At 33.7% G+C, this 18548-nt stretch overlaps 3 protein-coding genes across 4 annotated transcripts in view; 1 reads left to right on the forward strand and 2 right to left on the reverse strand.

Annotated features, from left to right (window-relative positions):
* Positions 1–7080, reverse strand: part of APG3 (Peptide chain release factor 1) — a 47993-nt gene extending 40913 nt beyond the window's left edge. Inside the window, exon 1 of the mRNA XM_078319469.1 lies at positions 7073–7080. The gene's annotated coding sequence lies outside the window, so the exon portion shown is untranslated. The remainder of the gene's footprint in view (positions 1–7072) is intronic.
* On the forward strand, positions 4527–12486 carry LOC144569225 (Galactose oxidase/kelch repeat superfamily protein). Its single transcript, XM_078319466.1, has 16 exons — positions 4527–4771; positions 4870–5041; positions 5482–5560; positions 5928–6086; positions 6560–6637; positions 6772–6876; positions 7128–7194; positions 7640–7701; positions 8106–8245; positions 8870–8996; positions 9379–9493; positions 9675–9763; positions 10288–10371; positions 10527–10871; positions 11370–11753; positions 11872–12486. Exons 2-16 carry the CDS (start codon positions 4995–4997, stop codon positions 11956–11958), a joined length of 1968 nt encoding a protein of 655 aa, XP_078175592.1. The 5' UTR covers positions 4527–4771; positions 4870–4994; the 3' UTR covers positions 11959–12486.
* A 2212-nt stretch (positions 12487–14698) lies between these two features.
* Positions 14699–18123, reverse strand: LOC144569731 (lipase-like). Of its 2 annotated transcripts, none has more exons than XM_078320200.1 (10): positions 17908–18123; positions 17564–17649; positions 17420–17485; positions 17247–17294; positions 17076–17143; positions 16928–17000; positions 16395–16556; positions 15772–15966; positions 15282–15360; positions 14699–15174 (listed from the first exon to the last, which is right to left on the reverse strand). In XM_078320200.1, exons 1-10 carry the CDS (start codon positions 17978–17980, stop codon positions 15086–15088), a joined length of 939 nt encoding a protein of 312 aa, XP_078176326.1. In that variant the 5' UTR covers positions 17981–18123; the 3' UTR covers positions 14699–15085. The 2 variants fall into 2 exon arrangements, with proteins under 2 accessions (XP_078176326.1, XP_078176324.1); XM_078320198.1 differs by having other exon boundaries at positions 15275–15360; positions 17908–18120.
* Between the last annotated feature and the right edge of the window lie 425 nt (positions 18124–18548).

Consider the following 18548-nt stretch of genomic DNA (forward strand, 5'->3'; position numbering starts at 1 on the left):
TCACATGTTTATTATTATGGCATTAGTTGGATTTATGCATGTTGTTTTCGAACCATTCGTATGACTTGAGTAGACACAAATAAATTGCATGAAATGATAGGATTTATATTTTGACCAATGGACTTGCATGAATAGGATGTGTCGAGCATGACATGAATTGTGTGATTGAATAAATGTGTTTGAAAATGAACGAATAAGATAACTGAACAGGGGCCGATATGCTTGCATATTGGGATGTATACATTGGGTCTGGTATTCAACTGGACCTCTCGTTAACGTGGCATTGGTTGGACTTCCCGTCACAGGTCAACATCTAGCGTAGGGTGGACTCCCCGTCTAGTGAGACAGCCTCTCACTGTTGGTTGGGCTTCCCAGTGAGTTGGTAGCCTCCCGCTGTTGGTTGAACTTCCCAGCGGATTGACGGCCTTTCAATGTTGGTTGGACTTCCCATTGGTTTGGCGAGTGAATGGATAATTATGAAAAGTGAAAAGAATATGAAAGTAGATGTAATAATAGTAGATGCATTGTATTAGGTTACACATGTGCATTTTATTTCTTATCATATTTGTGAATATAAGCAACGGTTTTATAAGCTCTGGGCTGGAACTAAATCCCGCACTGAGAGAATGTTCGATCTCTCACCCGCTCCACTTTTACGCGGGTTCCAGGTAACGAAGAGGAAAAATTCGAGTAAGGACAAGAGTGAGACTAAGTGGGAAGATATAAGAATTGATAAACTGCCACATGTTGATTGTTTTGTTCCCATAATTCAATAATTGATACATTGAGCAAGCATGACAATGCTTGTATTACTAGCCATGTCTGCCATGATCGTTTGTTTAACTCGTTTGATTATGAAATAAATGTAGCTTTATTTATATTGTTATTGATAATGTATGTGATGTGCACACGCCTTACGTATTAATACGTGGCGGGTTGTCTCAGGGTGTGACACATTTGATATATTTATGAGTGATGTCGTAACTCTTGATAACTTTGATTTGATTTGTCAATTAGATATCACAAGTCTAAAGATAACACTAATTAAGGATTTGACTTTGATTCTTAATTAGATTGTCTCAATGACCTTCAATTACATAAATATAACCATTTTTTTTATTCCAAACAAGATGCTTTCGAATATTTTTGAATCATAAATATATGGGAGCGCTATATTAAGTGCATTAATTGTAATTTTGAGAGCTAAGAGAAATTTCTCTCTCTTAATACCTATTATATCCTTTATACTCTCTCTCATATGTATCACAATTAATACATAAGTTAATAAAGAAAAAACAAAGAAAGGAAGGTTGTCACAATTAATACCTATTATCCCTTGAACAACCCTTCTTTCTCTTGAATTTTTGCTTATTATTTTGAAAAAAAAAGATTAATGAAAACTGCCTTCTGTCCTCAATTTTGATGATTTAGTATAATGTAATTTTATTTTAAAGGAGCTAATATTTTTTTAGAGTAGCCTGTAGGTATTTGACAAAAACATATAAATTTTTTCAAAGTTTAATGAATATAAAAAAATACAAAAGGCTTGCTGCCTTTTTTTTCTCTCACTATAGAGGAACTTACTAGTTTTTTTCCTCTCACTATCACCCCTTGTTTGTAGTGGTACAACAATATAATTACCTTGAAAATCATAATTATAATAAAGATAATAAAAAATCTTCGATAAAAGATTTTGAACTGGAAATTTATATGAAATATGTTATTCTTTACTAAAAAAATACTAATCAAATAATTATAGATACGAAAATCAAAATATAATATAAAAAAATTATGATAAAATACTAATCAATTTGCTAGCAATTAATGAGAGAAAAAATGGATTGTTTAGTATTTTCTTAATGATTTGAGAGAAAAAAAAACAAATAGATTAATATTTTATTTTCTTAATAAAATAAAAATCTTCGATAAAAGATTTTGAACTGAAAATCTATATGAAATCTGGTAGTCCTTACTAAAAAAAATACTAATCAAATCATTATAGATATGAAAATCAAGATATAATATAAAAAAATATGATAAAATACTAATCAATTTGCTGGCAATTAATGAGAGAAAAAAAACAGATTGATTAGTATTTTCTTAATGATTTGAGAGAAAAAAAAGAATAGATTAGTATTTTATTTTCTTAATAATATAAAATTCTTCGATAAAAGATTTTGAACTGAAAATCTATATGAAATCTGGCATTCCTTACTAAAAAAATAGTAATCAAATCATTATAGATATGAAAATCAAGATATAATATATAAATTTTTTTTATGATAAATACTAATCAATTTGCTGGTATTAAGATATAATATAAAAGTTATGATGAAATACTAATCAATTTGCTGATAATTAAAAAAATATTAATCAATTATGGGAAAAAACAAAGGCTCCTTAAAACCTTCCTCTATTGATTTTTTTTATTAACTTTTGTATTAATTATGGCAATTAATTGTGATAGATATGGGAGGGATATTGTAAGGGTATAATAGATATTCATAGCAAAAAAATTATCTCAACTCTCAAAATTACAATTGATGCGCTTAATATAGCACTCCCCTAAATATAACCATAATTCATGAAAAATATCAACAAAAAAGTTTAGAACAAGATTGTGAAATATAAGAGGAGACGATTTTGAATTTTGGAAATAAAATAATAATTACTGTGTAAATGACATATATTGAACAATCATAGATAATTTCAATGATCTTTGAATAATAAATAAAACCGTAATCCATTAAAAAAAGAAACAAACACACACAATAAATAATAAATGCATTTTAAAGTTATGGTCGTTGAGAGAGCATGGGTGCGTCATCAATGTTTTGACGTCATCGATGTTTTGATAATAATAAAGTTATGACCGTGGTGCGTCATCGATGTTTTGGCAATGAAACATCGATGCACTTCTGCCATCATTAAGCCGGGCATAAAGCCTCGGTCCATTATCGGTGTTTTTGCACGGAAGCATCGTTGTTTTTCGAAAAAACTTTAAATTGCCATAACTTTGGCTTGGAAAGTCGAATTTGCGCGTATGACCACAATTCGAAAAAATGGGCACGACGGATCCGGATTTTTCCTAGGGGGACCCCCGGGCATCCAAAGCATTAGAATTGCAAAAAAAATATCGTTTAGTGCCTGAAAAATTCAGTTTGAGTTTTATATCAACGGTAGGCATACAACGATCGGTATTTTGTTTAGTCAAAAGCCTAAAAAATTATTCAAGAATTATCCATATAATTATTTTAAACAAAATAATTATACTGAATCTGTAGTCGTCGGCTCAACACACTGACAATACCGTGAAAGATCCATGATTTTCGTATTATGTATGTAAAAGAAGAGAAGGGAACTCACTCCCCGGTAGCTCTAAAGTAGTAGAAAAATAATCCGATTATTCTCTCTCTTGCTCTTCAATTTTTCTCTAAAAAAAGAAGAAGTTGACATCATTGAGGCAATCTAACCATATTTTCTTGTGTATATTGAATAAAATAAATTATAAGAATCAATGCCAAGTACTTAATTAGTGTTATCTTTAGACTTGTGATATCCAATTAACAAATCAAATCAAAGTTATAAAGAGTTATGACATTACTCATAAATATATCAAATGTCTTATTTTTTGACATACACCATAAACAAGAAAACTAGAACTTCATAAAATTATTTGAATTAAAATATTAAGATCTCTAAAAAAAAATAGTGAATTGCCTGTGCCCCGGACAGTCAGGTGGAATAATTGATAGCCCCTCTATTGGACAGTTGGGGCAATTTAAAAAAAAAAAATTGAGGATATATTTATAAAACTTTTTTTTAGAGTATTAATAAAAAATCTCCGGTCTAATCAGGAGATTTGATTGAAAACGAGTTTTATGCGGTATTGATAATATTTTTATAACTATTAACTAGAAGGAAGCAGGAGCAGGACATACAGCTATGCTATGATATCTACTTCAATAGTACACCTATGCTATGTAGAGCACCGCTGTGTGGCATTTAATGCGGTGTCTAATAAAACTGGAGATCTAAGTTAAGTAGACACGAATCTTGAGAATCAGATTAGATTGGTCCGATGCCGCTCTCTTCATTACTCATTAGCAATAGCAACTAGCAAGGCCAAGACATGGCTGCCAGTGCCAGTGCCAGTGCCACTGCCAAGTAGATTTATTATTTATATGAGCACAAATTGGCTGTTAGTGAGGACAGAGGACCCCACAAGGGCCAAGGCAAAGAAAGGCTTTTGCCCTCCCCTCCCTCCATTTTTAACAACTGGAGACAAGACAAAGTGACTAATATAATATGATATAATAATAAGAAGAAGAAAAACACATGCTCACATGTCACATCACATGCGATGCTCAGTTAGAAACTTAGAACTTAGAAGAGAGAGAGAGAGAGAGAGAGAGAGAGAGAGAGAGAAATGGGAACTCAAGTAACCAATGGCCATGACTAGAGGCTAGAGCAGCTTTATCGAAAAGGCAAGGAGCTTTTTATTTGATTTTTACCTCTGAGGCTCTGAGTAGGTTTGTTCCCGAGTGAGTTAAAAAAAGTCTGTCTGCTTTTCCCCTGAAATTATTGAAAGCTAGCTAAGCTCCCTTGTCTTTTCTCCTTTGCCCCCCTTGATTTCTTCTATATTGTCCACTTACCCAACTGCTCCACTTTTTAGCTTTTCTTTTTAGCTTTTCACCTCATCCTAATCCCAAAAGCAAGTAGTTCCAGTTCCAGTTCCAGTTCCAGCCTCCTTTTTTCTTCCTTGTAAGTTGTTGTAAGTACTGAAATCTGAACACAATGCTAAACAACTCATTAAATCTTTCTTATAGCTTCAGTTCTCTGTTCATTTAACCTCATCTTTTCTTATAGTATTTGATTTTAGGATTAGTATCTTCCTTCTGGTGGTGACTGGTGACTGGTGACTGGTGACTGGTGAGGCCTCATTCCAATTGTTTCCTTTCTGAATCCCTCAAAGACGCCATTTTATTTCAACAATGCCCAAAATGTTTGGATTTTCGCGCCGCAAGATGAAGCTGGGGAGGTAAGAAAAAATAATACAAGACGTGATAACTTTTGTTTTGAGTGCTGTTACCATTCATAAAAAAAAAAAATGTGTCTACTTATCTTCTTGTTGATTAAGTGATAAATAATAATTCAACAAACACTCTACTATAGAAAGAGATGGAATTATTTGGATGATGTTGTCAAATTTGGTACTCAAATTATATTTTCATTTTCTTCATACTGTTGACGATGTACATTTGATTTGTTATCAGTTTTAGAACCATCATGTTAGAAAAATTATTGGCTCATTTTGCATTTATAGTTAGCAGCTCCCACTGGTACTGAGGCAATCTTTGATCTTAGGATTTCCTTTGTTTTTGACCTGGACCTTCTTGAATGAGAAGATGATTTTTATTTGGGAGTTTAATTATTTTTTAATTTAATAATATATAAATTGTAATAATGGGGAAAATTTAGGTTGAAGAGTCATCAAGGAGATTCATTACATGTGCCCCGCAGCCCAGTCAGGCCTGTTAAGAGGCTTAGCCAATCCAATGTAAGAATTTTATTTTGATTTCTAACTACCCTACCCCCTTTTAAGTGTCATAATTAAAAATTTACCCCATCTTCCAGAGTTTACAAGGTGTTCATAAAGTATTTTATTTATTTTTGTAGTGATTTGTAATTTCTGTGTCAGTGATGAACCTAGAAGGCTAATCTGATACTGCCGCCCCTGACCCCTCAGGCCCCTGTAATTATAAAAATTGAAAAAAAAGAAGTGATTCAAAATAAAGAAATATTGTGGGGATAAGAATTCAACCAGTCCCAAGCTGGTATCTGTTCCATAACATCATGTAGAGCCAATTTAGTAGAATGATGCTTAAATCGATGGTGTCTTATTGATGTACATGTTCTCTATATAGGGAGAGAATGTGATAACTACCTCAGTGAGTGGAAGGACTGATGAACTAGAATGCCGGTACTCATCAGGCACGTTTGACTTTAATAGCCATGCATTTGACCACACCGACAACTGGACCGTGCTATCCACTGAGGGAGATAAGCCGGCCCCACGTTTCAGTGTAAGATGAAAATTTCTCCGATTGTTCTTTAAACCTATAAGAAAGTTTGCTTTTGGCTTCTTATTAACAGTTACAAGAAGAACCTGAAGTCTGGGATTATGGTAATGGCATGTATAGTATCACAGCTTAAAATCCATCTAAACACAAAACAAACCAAAAAGACAACTAAACAAAAATTAAGTATCATTCCTTTAGTTCCACAGTTGAGATAAATTGGACTTAAAAAGGGCAAGGAAGAGTTGGTCAGGCTTAGTTTCACTGCTGAGGTTCGGTTAGGCATATCACATAATTAAGTAGTTTGACTTAAATTTATCCTACAATTTTATTATTTTATAGCGCGTATGCAATGGAAGGTAAATTGGGGCTAACTTTAAACAAATGAATGACAATCAAAATTAACTGTATCGTGCAGTCTAATTGAGAGGCATAGTTGCACATTTTTTGGGGCTTATGTGGCCTTTGTATAATTGTAGCATGCAGCAGCTGTGATCGGGAGTAAAATGGTGGTTGTAGGCGGCGATTCAGGGCATCGTTTATTAGATGATACTAGGGTAATTATCTTCAATTTTTGTTATTTTTTGTTTAGAAGTAAAACATATTTTCTTATCCAAAATGCAAAGGGTAAATCTAAAAAAACATCATGTTTTATTCAATTATTGATTGTATTTATTACATGGATCATCAGATATTGAGTTTGGACAAGCTTTCATGGGCCCTGGCATCTCCAAAGATCTACCTGTCACCAAGTGGGCGGTCCTCCAAAATACCAGCATGTAAAGGGCATTGTCTGGTGTGTTTCTTTGTTTCTAGTTTGTTAATGCTAGATTTAATTATTTTAAATCAACAGTTCCCATGCCTTCTGGAAGTGTGCCAATCAGGTCAGATGTACCTGTATAGATGAAAGAATAGCATAGATATAATATTTCACCAGATAAGCTACATATCATACCAGTTGTGGTAAAGGTAGACTTCCAAATTTTTGCAACATTGAGGATTTTGTCTGTCTATCTTAATTTTTTTTTTTTTTTACTTGTGTTGTAGGTCCCATGGGGAAAAACTATTATCCTAATTGGAGGAAAAACTGAACCATCTTCTGAAAGAGTCTCAGGTTCAGTTTTGATCTTATTAGTTAATTATAACGGGATATGTTACATTGACAAATTTATTTGTTTACCATCACAACTGAGCAAACGATTATCAAAATAAGAAAGTAATAATATAGAAGTATTTTTGACTAGATTGATATGTTGCGTGCTAAATTTGGTGCAATTTCAAAGTCAATTGGCCATCCATCAAGCAGATTGAAGAATTAATGATTCTGCTTTGTTGGTACTTGATTGGTGACTATCAATTCCCAATTTGCACTGGATTTAATACACAATTTATCTAAACTATAGAAAGCATGTCTAGAATTCTATTTTTTTATTTTTTTTTATTTTGGTTCCAATTTTTTCATGACAGTTGTCAATATATCCCTTCACAATTATGTTTATCATAAAAGAGTTGCTATGGCATCTCTGCTCTTCTAATTGTTTATTATTTCTCTTTTGCAGTGTGGTCATTTGACATTGAGACAGAATGCTGGTCCCGCTTGGAAGCAAAAGGTGAAGTTCCGGTAATTTCTACTGAACCCACTTTTATAATTATTAGAAATATGAGCTTTAATTAAGATTCCTAATATTTTTGTTATCTGTCAACTGGGCTGTTTTGCAAATAATTTAAATAACAGGTTGATTTAGCAAAAAAAACTATACTTCATTAAGGCACATAGGGTTTACAATTAATGACAACATTAGCATTTTCTTGCACCAGAAAATTCTGCATTTATGGAAGTTGCCCGAGTATCTCTCTATCTTGAACAAAAACCTTTCAAAAAGTGGAATATCATCTTTTAATCTACTTTCATAATGCAGTGCATTGTCTCCAGACATCCTGGAGGTTTGAGGCAGGCTGTTTTAATTGTTATTTGCAATATATTGATAAGTTATTTGTTTCCTCGTTTCTAAATTTTTTGCTCAGAGTGCCAGAAGTGGCCACACAGTCACAAGAGCTGGTCAGGTTTTATTTTTGTTTGGAGGTGAGAATTCAAAGGGAAAGAAATTAAATGACCTTCACATGTTTGATCTCAAATCTTCTACCTGGCTTCCCTTGCGTTACAAGTAATTATTTTCTTATTGTCCTTTTGTTTATCTCTTTTAATTGAATAGCTACGTTCATTTTCTCTTTTCTATGGGGAAAAATGATTACTAAAGCAATGGCAATAACAATGAGAACAAACAATAAGAATCAAGTAATAGATAGAAGGTTATTTCATGCACCTCTAAAAAAGAATGAAAATGCAACGCAATTGGAACAGGAAATTCTTATATATCAATAGTATCACATGTAGTAATATCCTTTATAATTTTCTACGACTCAACTTATCGACTTCCTCTTTTATACTCAGGTAATAGTTAGATGTAGTTTGTGATTTTGGAGAAACAATTTTCATGTTTTATACAGGTTCATGTGACATTTCTTTTGTTGGGAGGGCAGGGGGTGTGTGTGTTTATATTGCAAGGATATGCATTTTGTAAGCTTGTAGGGTGTGCATGAATTACTAAAAATTAAGAACCACAAAGGGATAAACAATGACGACAATTTGATCTGGTTTTTAGAACACTGTCAAATTTACAATATTCTAGTGAGTGATATAACAAGTTTACAAGCAATTAATTTTCAAATTCCGGTCACTCTTTCATTTTGTTTTATTATTTGACACTAAAAATTTATTCAAATTTTAGAGGAACAGGACCATCTTCTAGGTCGAACCATGTTGCGGTGCTTCATGAAGATAGAAATCTTTTCATATTTGGAGGACACTCAAAGTCTAAGACCTTAAACGATCTTTATTCTCTTGACTTTGAAACGGTACATCATATTTTAGGTCCCTGGTTTTTCCTTTTTTGGAAAAAGAATTAGCTTGCAAAAAAAGTAAGCACGAAAAAGATGATAGCGTCAGTTTCCATGGTAGGGGAAAAAAAAAAAACTGGCCTTCTAATTTGTACTAAGGGAGAAGAAAGAAGTAGAGTCCATTAATCAATTACAAATCATGCTATGTCTCAGTTGTTTTTTTTATTACTAAAAGAACATGGGCGTATTTGTAGATTGTTCAGAGGGATGAAACACGACATATTTTGACCCTTCTTTTAAGTGACCAAACTGCAAATTTGTTTAATCTTGGAGTCCCTTCTCCATTGCTTCTTGGGCATGCACATTACTACTAACTAATATTATTTGTTGTATTGTTCAGATGGTGTGGTCAAGAATAAAAACTAGGGGCATTCACCCATCACCCAGGGCTGGTTGCTGTGGGGCCCTTTGTGGAAATAAATGGTATATTTCTGGGGGTGGCAGCAAGAAAAAGAGTATGCCTGATAAGTTATTTTGCCTTTCTATTTTATGATAGTTAACGAAATCAGACGATCATTGTTATAAACTTTGTGAGAGGTACAGCTTGAGACCACTAATGGTAGTCTCTCTGGCAACAGAAAAAGAAAAATAATATTTTCTCTTCTGTTTATTTTTTTCTTGATTCTCTTTTTTCAGGACATGCTGAGACCCTTGTGCTTGATGTTGTCAGATTTGAGTGGTCGGAGTGTGTGACACCGCCTGGTTCATCTATTACTTCAAACAAAGTATGTCTATCTTTTTTCTGGGAAAATTTCAGATGTACTCCTATAAAGCCATGAAATATCCTGTATACACCTGCAATCTGAGATATACCATCTGCATCCCGTATAAAGAATAGATTCCTGCAAGATTCTATTCTTATCATTTGGCCAAGCTATCTTTTCCGGATACTCGTGTGTTCTTGGCTTTTTTGGAGAAACATAAAAATAATCCATTGAGTACATGCTGGTCAGTTTCAAAACAAAACAAGTACAAACTTGAATGCTCATTTAGCCTTTTGATAAAAAGAGAAGGTTCAAGTCCGAGTATAAAAGCTGGATTAGTCTTATCATACGGGGAAATTCCTTCCTTGTCTCTAAACTCTTTTGTTAGTCTCACCTCTAACCTATTTTTGTTTGTCATTATGATTCAATTACATTGCTTGACAATGCAAATTATAGCAAGGTGTTGACATATGGGTTCTGTTTTTTATTGTTTATTTTTTTATAATTATTTTAACGTGTTTGTTCTTCTTTTGCTGTCGATGCAGGGCTTTAGCATGGTTCCATTGTGTCAGAGAGACAAAATTGTTCTTGTTGCTTTTGGAGGAAACAGAAAAGAACCATCAAATAAGGTTAGAAAATTTTTCTCTACAATTCATTAACATATGTGTGCCCTCTACAAGTTTCAGAATTCTATGATAATCATTGTAATTTCATTTCAGAATAATATTTTATGCACCGTAAGAATTCAAAAGAATGGTAGACCCTGATGTTCTGTCTGGTACAGGTAGAGATACTGGTGCAGTTCCAAAACAACCATGCCATGAGCTGGCGGTCCGCACCTGATACGGACCGATTATCTTACCAAGATGAGTACCCATTAAGCAACGCAGTGACCCGTCTGTACTCCTTCGACTCAGTGGCAAGGCATAGCCTGGCATCTGCTGTACAGGATCCAGAAGCTTCTGGAAGGAGGTCCTTCTCTGACACACTGGTTGAGGTTGGTAATGGAAGTGGAAGTGGAAATGGCAGTGTTTCTCTCAGGAAGCAGTTTTCACAAGAGGAAGAGAGTAGTTTGGCACAGAAATTGCTACGGCCTCTTGATGATGAGAAATTTAGGGGATCATTTCAGGTTCTATTTTTATCCTCACAAATTTTAGCATGCAATTTTCTTTGAGAAGCATAAAATCCTTTTGAATGGTATCTATTGGTTCATATTTGGTGTGTAAATGATTGATTGCCCTGCTGAAATTCTAGGGTCTTTTAAAGCATACCTTTTATAGGTCTTGCTGAAATTTTGTGGGTGCTTATTTTTTTTTTTTATAATATTGACCATTAATTCTTTTTCTGCTGCTGAAATTATTGTTTTGCTTCTAAAATAATTGCCATTTCTATTCAGAATTGTCATGTTAGTTAATTGATCAATGAGGTGCTATTTTGTTTTGCTATTTGGATTTCACATAAGTATACTATACTAAACCTTCTAATCATTATACCTTATTGCCCGCATGGCCATACCTTACAGCAGTGCAGTATCTAATCTTAAATCTCTTTTGCAAAATACCTTAAAAAGGTGTGGGTAAATTTCCATATTACCTCTAGTGATCTAATTATTTAAATATATTGTTAGGCAAACAATGGGGTTTCAAATCCTTCTGAAGCCTATCAACAACATGATGCCAAAATTTCGAATTTAATCAAGAAGAACAACTTATTGGAAGGACAGTTGCAAGCCTTGATTGAAAGCAAAGAGACAATAGAAAAAGACTTAAATGTGGCTGTCATTGCAAAAGCTGAAGCTGAGAGGAGGCTTGAAGACGCTCTGAAAGAGGTACAATTGCTGAAGGAGAAGGTGTCAGGGTTGGAGCTGGCACAAGAGGAGGCAAATAGTTTGTCTAACTCGGTGCATTCTGACAATGTTAAATTGGAGCATGATGTGGCATTTTTAAAGGCTAGTTTGCATTCAACCCAAGGAGTTCTTAGAGGAGAGCGGATGAGAGCATGGCACCTTCAAGTATGATTTATAAAGGACTTGTTATAATATCAATTACAATGAAGCTAACTTAATTTGTTCTTACAATGAAGCTAACTGGATTTTTTTTTTTTTTTTTTTTTTTTTTTTTCTAAATTAGAGGGAACTGGGTCTCGTCAAGCAAAGATATCAAACTATGGAGAACAGAGCTCCCACACCAAGGAAACCATACAATAATAACATGTAAACTACAAGACCCTCCCTCAAGTTAAATGTCTGCCTCCTACAAAGTAAAGTAAAGGATGGATATCTTCTACAGAATATGAAAAATATCCTACTTACCTTACCCTGTGACCTCCCTTGTTTTCTCAAAATCTTCTTCGTCCACCAAGTTAGACTGGATGTTTGAATGACAAATTTGATGATAAAGAGGTATGTATAATTGAGGCCAGGGGTGTTTGGAATATTTATTTTCCATATGTTGTACTTGTAGGGTAAACAGGTATTTGGATTTTTGGAAGGGCAAAGTGGAAAAGTTTCCTGCTGAGTTATTATGGTTAAAAATCATTGCCATCTAGTAGTTGGTATAATGCAAGTGTTTGTCATCTTCTGTTAGTTTGAATTTTTTTTTGAATTTTTTTTTTTAATTTTGGTGTGGTGTAAATATCGGATTGACCACTCTGTAACCTAGATTAATTCTTTTCAGTTTATATTAACATTTTAGCAGCTAGACTTCAGGTGTACCAACCAGCACTATATATTGTTTTGTTTGTCAGGAACAAATGAATGAGTTTGAACCAATGATTTGATTTGATTTGATTTGATTTGGTTCCATAGGGAGAGGTCAATGAAACCGAACTAATGATGCCTTTCCAATGGAGATTTGGATGGAAGAGAGGAAAATGAGCCTCAAGGTGAGGTGATGGAAAAAAAATAAGAAACAAGTGACAATATACAGTAAATGTTTGCAGGATTAATGCTACGTCCAATTGTTTTTATTGGAAAGTACTTACTATTAATTAATTAATTAATTAATTAATTGATATAATCTTATATAATCATGTATTGCATCAGAGAGAGAGAGGCACCTTTGACTTGAGGATGATGAATGAACCCTGTGCCGCTCACTCCATTATTGAAGGACATTAATTCCCAACCTCTTTTAATAATTTTTGGAATCGTTGAAAATTAAGTAGGAATACAACCTAGCTTCACAAGTACACTCGTTTCTGCCCCTCCAAAGCGCCCACAAAACATATCAGTGGCAGTGGCAGTGGCAGTGGATCCCAAATGCATAATTCCTCTTATCGGATCCTCCCCCAAAACATCGGATCTTAATCCGCAATGACCGTACCAGGCCCAGCATAGCCTTGCAAAAGTGCAGACAAACATGAGATGAGATGGCCAATATATATATATAATATAAAAATAAGTGGCATCTTTTAAGCTTCGGTTCAATCTAAAATTAACCAAGTAACAATTCAATTTAATTTGCATTTAGCTCGCATCCATCTCCTATCAAATAACAATTATTTAGATTCTTAGCAACCAGATTTTAAAATTTGATTAAATCACAAAAATATTACAAACCAAGCAAAACGAAAAATTGTACATTATATTTTAGTAAAATGATAATAAATATAACTCAAATCAAACCTGAAAACTTTATTGTCTAGTTTTTTATACTGTTAATACAATTCCGTATACAGTTTTCAGTTTTGTATATTTTCGCATTTATCAAAGGAAGAAGCTAACAGTCCCCCGAAAATCCTCGAACTTTTTACACTAATTCTATAAACAAGTTCATTAGATTCTATAATACTATGAAAACAATCATATAAACAAATTCAATGGATGTTCTGCAGATGAAACCGCGTGGTCCCAGATGAAAACGTGTGAAAGCTGTTGGGGACCATCTTCTGTGAACATACACATAGTATCCTGTGAACATACACATATTATCCTGTGAACACACATATTATCTTGTAAACACACACATATTATCCTGTGAACATACATATTGTACTTGAAATTATGGCAGTTGAAAGCGCGTCGAAACTAAAAGCTAAAAAGGAAAGGCTTTTATACGCAGGGATTTTTGGAGGACTGCAGCCCGGGAGACGTTACCTTTTCTCTTTATCAAAATGTAAGTTTAAACATTACAATCTTTGGTTTTAGACTCTTAGTTCACTTGTTTTATCTTCAATAATATTTTAACAATTCAGCCTTCATATATAATTTATCTTATATATTTTTATTAGCAAGTCAATACAAAAATGAAAATAAGCGAGTAAAAAAGATTTCATTAAATAGACATCTTTGGTAAAAAGTTTTATAAATTTTTGTTGGAGTAGCTGCTGCAGTAGCCGCTAGTTTTGGTGTAGGTGTCGGTTTTGCAATTGCTAATTATGTTCAATTTAATCTCTTAAACATTAATTTCATCAAAAAAATTTACATGTAGTGCAAACTACATATAATTAGACTTTCAATTTTGGAATATTTTGTCAATTAAATTTACATTTCTAATTAGAAATTAGTTTAGTCATCAATTGGTATTCTTGTTTTGGGTTTGATTTAAGGTGCCGGATTAATGCTGCTTGAAGACGCCAGATTAATGTTGCTTCCAAATTATTATGGGCTAAAATCAAAACGCTGTTAAATTTTAGAAAATAAGCAGATACCGATAATTTAACTTTTTAATAGATTTTCTCAAATATCTCAATTAATTAAGAATACTTTAAATGAAAAAAATAATTATTTGAATAAATAACTTTAAACAATATTGTTATAGGAATATAAAAACAACATAAACATTAAGCTTAAATATATAAAGATATGATTCGGTAAATCATAGGTGCTTAACGTGAACAACAATGCGACTTGCATGAATAGCCTACCTGTCCGAAACATGGGCTTTTTTTTTCATGTCAACTCGAGCCGCAAAATGTGCAAAAACTATATTCAGAAGACTAGTAATAGTAATGATATGGAGATGAAGCAACAATCACTATAATTAATCTATGCATACACATGAATTACATTTCAGTAGAATATATATAGAGCTAGCAAATGATGAATGACTTGTACAACATAATTATTCTATGTTATTCATTTCAAACCCACATTTTACAATTTTGGAATAACAATAGTATTGAACATCTTAGACTGACAAGAGAAAGTGACTATTAACTTTATATTCATAAAGAAGCTTAATTATTCACATTTGGATAATAAACTATGTAGTATATATAATATAATACATTCCATATTTACGAAACTTTAGAAGGACTTGAGAAATAATGTCGGATTAGGGCTCCTGGATAGTCTAATATTACCCCCAGTGCCTATATTGTACTCCTCAAAATCTTCAATTACTACAATTTTACATGTGCTGTCAGCATCTGCCCATAATTCGAAGCCATAGTATTCGAGATGGTCTGATATACTATTCCCATATACAGATCTACAACAACAGCAGCAACAGCAACAACAAAAAATATACTTCCTTACCATAGTACTAAGGTTAACAGAGACAATTAAAACAAGAAAAAAAGGGTTGAAACCTGCAACAAGTAGGGTCTTCTCCCGAATCATCACAAATTTTCTCCTCAAGTTCATCTTTTCCAATTCCTTCTTTATGAAGCCATACCTGAAAGTTTCAATTTCAACCCAAATTTAATGAAGACAAAACAAAGTAAGCAAAAGACAAACAAAAAGAATACCACTATTGGATATGCTAGCAATTTAATGAGTCTCCACAAGTACAAGAATTGCATTACCTCTCCGTTTTTCAATGTTCTAAAAAGTTCAATGCAGATTAGCTAAAAACTTGAAAGAACTTGTTAAAACTGTCATTGATAAAGCCAATCTTCAACCTTTTATAAGATGGTTTGAGATCCATTAACAATGGACTAATTTGACAATTTTGACATTGTAAGAAATAATTTAAATTTTGAAATCCGAATATTGTAGCATGATCTAAACTATATCTCTATCGTGTGTATGAAATGTAATAGAAGCCTGGGCAGTTCCCAGATGGTACAATAAACCTTGCATTTACCTCTCTCGAGAAGTGGTGGTACGTCTTTGTTGGGAAGTACGAGTAATAAGGGGGCATATGTGGAACAATGTCATTTTGATGGGTCAAACGAATCGCCTTTGGTATACGCTCATTAAAGCAGGTGGCAAAAACAGCATTCCCAATTCGAGGCTGACCGAAGGTCATCAGCTGTACATCTTTTTCCCCACAATTCACCTATAAACAAAAAATATATATATATAATATATATTCTCTCTCAAATATGTTTGTTTTGTATTAGTTTAATATTAAACAAGATCAATGATGGCATTGGCTGGTACATTAGCATGCCCTTGTGGTGCAGTATAGCAATCAATTGATACCATACCAGGATGAGTTGGCACCTTCCAATGGAATTGGTCCAGCTGATGGCATACCAGTAAGTTTGGTATTAAGGTGCAGGTGTGCACCCTCACGGATGTTCTTGTAATCATCATCAACAAGTAAATGCTGATGTAACCTTGTCAAGGACCTGGCTATAGAAGCCAACTTACCACTCAGGTCTAGTACCAGCCTATGAACCTGCAAGGGTACAATGATACAGCAAGTACCATATTGCACATGGACTGATTGGTGAGTACTGAAGCTCTGAAAAAGAAAAGTACCGCAAGATCTAGGGCACAAAATGACGCCAAAGCCCCTCCCATTGAGTGACCTGTAACAATTATGCTAATATTCCCGTATATCTTTTTTATATTTTGAAGTGTGCTAAGTATAGCAGGTCGCAAAACTGTGCTCTGGTATGCTGTGTAGAATCCATGATGCACCTAGCAAGACAGAGAATGATTTAGTATAGATATAATTAGTTACATTTTAGAAGAAAAAAAGACTACAAGTAATCTCATAGTGAAACAACAACAAAAGAAAATTTATAATAACATCCATCAATCACATTTATTTAGATATCCACCAAACTACTTGGGTTTTGATGGTACAAACTTGATTTGCATTTCTTAAGTAGGGACTTAAATGATAAAAATAGTGGATCTTTTGCTATTTCCTCAAAATATACGAGCTTTTGCAACCCAAAAGTTTGTTCCAACTACAGACTAGATCAATTAAGAACTCACATTTTAGTTTAAACAAAGCAGAAACAAATAATTAAAAAGGTTCTGAGAAAATAAAATAGAAACCTAACCATTGCTCCTGGCATGCCGGGGTAATTGAGATCAAGTTGTTTCCAGAACAAATCTTCAATCCAGTTCCTTATGCTAAGTTACAAAAGCAGTATTTAGAAAGATCAAATAAATCAAAACATATTTCTGTCTTGTGAACTTGGTTGATACCTTTGTTCTTGAGTGCCTCTGAAAGCAATAATTATTGAGTCCAGGTTATGGTCTACTCCAACAAAAGCCTGTACGAAAAAGAAAAAGAGCGACCCATTATCTAACTTGTGCAAAATAGTTGCATATGGTATTTTAAAATTTCAAAAAGATAGTATTGGTAATTAAAATTACCTGTAAGCAGTTGTTGATGTCTACAATCACCTCCACCATTTCAAAATCCTGTTTTAAGCATCACACCATTAGATGATGAAGTCCATAATAAAAAATGGATATTTGAAAATAACCAGAATTTGGTGTAATAGCAGTTTGTGCGAGTGTGCACATATAATTAGATGGCTTGTTACCTTTATTTGATCACCACATCTTGCACAAGTCCATGTAAAAAGAGCTGATAAGTCAGAAGTGTAAACCTGAAATCTTCTAAAAGGATCATGGGATGCCCAATACAATATCCTTTATTTTAGGAGAAATTAAATTAAAGCACCTACTGCAGATGAGTATTGAACAAGTATCTCTGCAAGTGTATGATTGAAGGCATAGTGATAGTTGGCATCACCATGCTGAATCTTGATTTCTGTTTTGTCAAACAAGTAATTTCTCTTTTAATTAATGTTTTCTAATTTTGAAAATGAAACAAGATATCAATGGAAATGAGGACATTTTCTTAAAGTTGAGCATTATTTCATATCCATCAATTCTAACAACATATACATATATATATCAATGGAATGGAATGGAATGGAATTCTTATCTAAAATTAAAATCACTGTTATACTTGCAGTCAGTCAGTTTTTAACAAGGAAATTCAGAAAAGAAGACAAGGATTAATTACCTCTTCCACTAATTGCCGAGAACAATCCGACGAAAACAGCAAAAATTAGTACTACACACCGAGACTGGTGCATTCCTTAATTTCCTTTTGTGGTTCTTCGACGAATCTGAAAGAGCCAACTTCTGAGATTGGCAAGCGAAAGCCAAAGCGATAGCGATTTATACTCTACCACATTCTGACCACCGTAGAGTACTAGAGGAGAAGAGAGGAGAGGGTAAATTCCGTGGATTTGCTGACTGATTGCTTTATTATCTCCAAAAGGATTAAAGGATAAAGAAAGAATTATTGGGTGTAAACGAAGCCGGATTATCCGATCCGAATCCGGTGGCTATCCGTATCCGAATTAAACTGGATCGGATAATTTTGAGTTATAATGAAGTGCATCCGGATACGGATACGGATACGGGTCAAGGATGATAAACGGATCAGATATCCAGTTCATCCGGCTAGAATTGATAAGACTCCGAAAATTCAAACTGTGAGTGTCAAGTGAGTAATCCACCCCGCTTTAGCTGAGTGCGTATCCTCTGAGATATCTCATATTTTGCGTAACCGACGTGTCCGGTGCCTATTCGGGGGTGACGTAAGGGGTTAGTATTTTGAGCTTTGAGATTCACGCAGAATGTATTGCAACGGTTGTA

This window comes from Carex rostrata, chromosome 18 (assembly GCF_964058835.1).
Source record: "Carex rostrata chromosome 18, lpCarRost1.2, whole genome shotgun sequence".
Taxonomy (NCBI): domain Eukaryota; kingdom Viridiplantae; phylum Streptophyta; class Magnoliopsida; order Poales; family Cyperaceae; genus Carex; species Carex rostrata.

Coding starts and splice junctions, on each gene's coding strand:
- LOC144569225 (XM_078319466.1), top strand. CDS start 4,995: ATGCCCAAAATGTTTGGATTTTCGCGCCGCAAGATGAAGCTGGGGAG. Junction 7,195..7,639: donor ATCTTCTGAAAGAGTCTCAG/GTTCAGTTTTGA, acceptor TCTCTTTTGCAG/TGTGGTCATTTGACATTGAG. Junction 9,494..9,674: donor GGGTGGCAGCAAGAAAAAGA/GTATGCCTGATA, acceptor CTCTTTTTTCAG/GACATGCTGAGACCCTTGTG.
- LOC144569731 (XM_078320198.1), bottom strand. CDS start 17,980: ATGCACCAGTCTCGGTGTGTAGTACTAATTTTTGCTGTTTTCGTCGGA. Junction 17,650..17,907: donor CTCGGCAATTAGTGGAAGAG/GTAATTAATCCT, acceptor TTGACAAAACAG/AAATCAAGATTCAGCATGGT. Junction 15,361..15,771: donor ACCACCACTTCTCGAGAGAG/GTAAATGCAAGG, acceptor TGAAACTTTCAG/GTATGGCTTCATAAAGAAGG.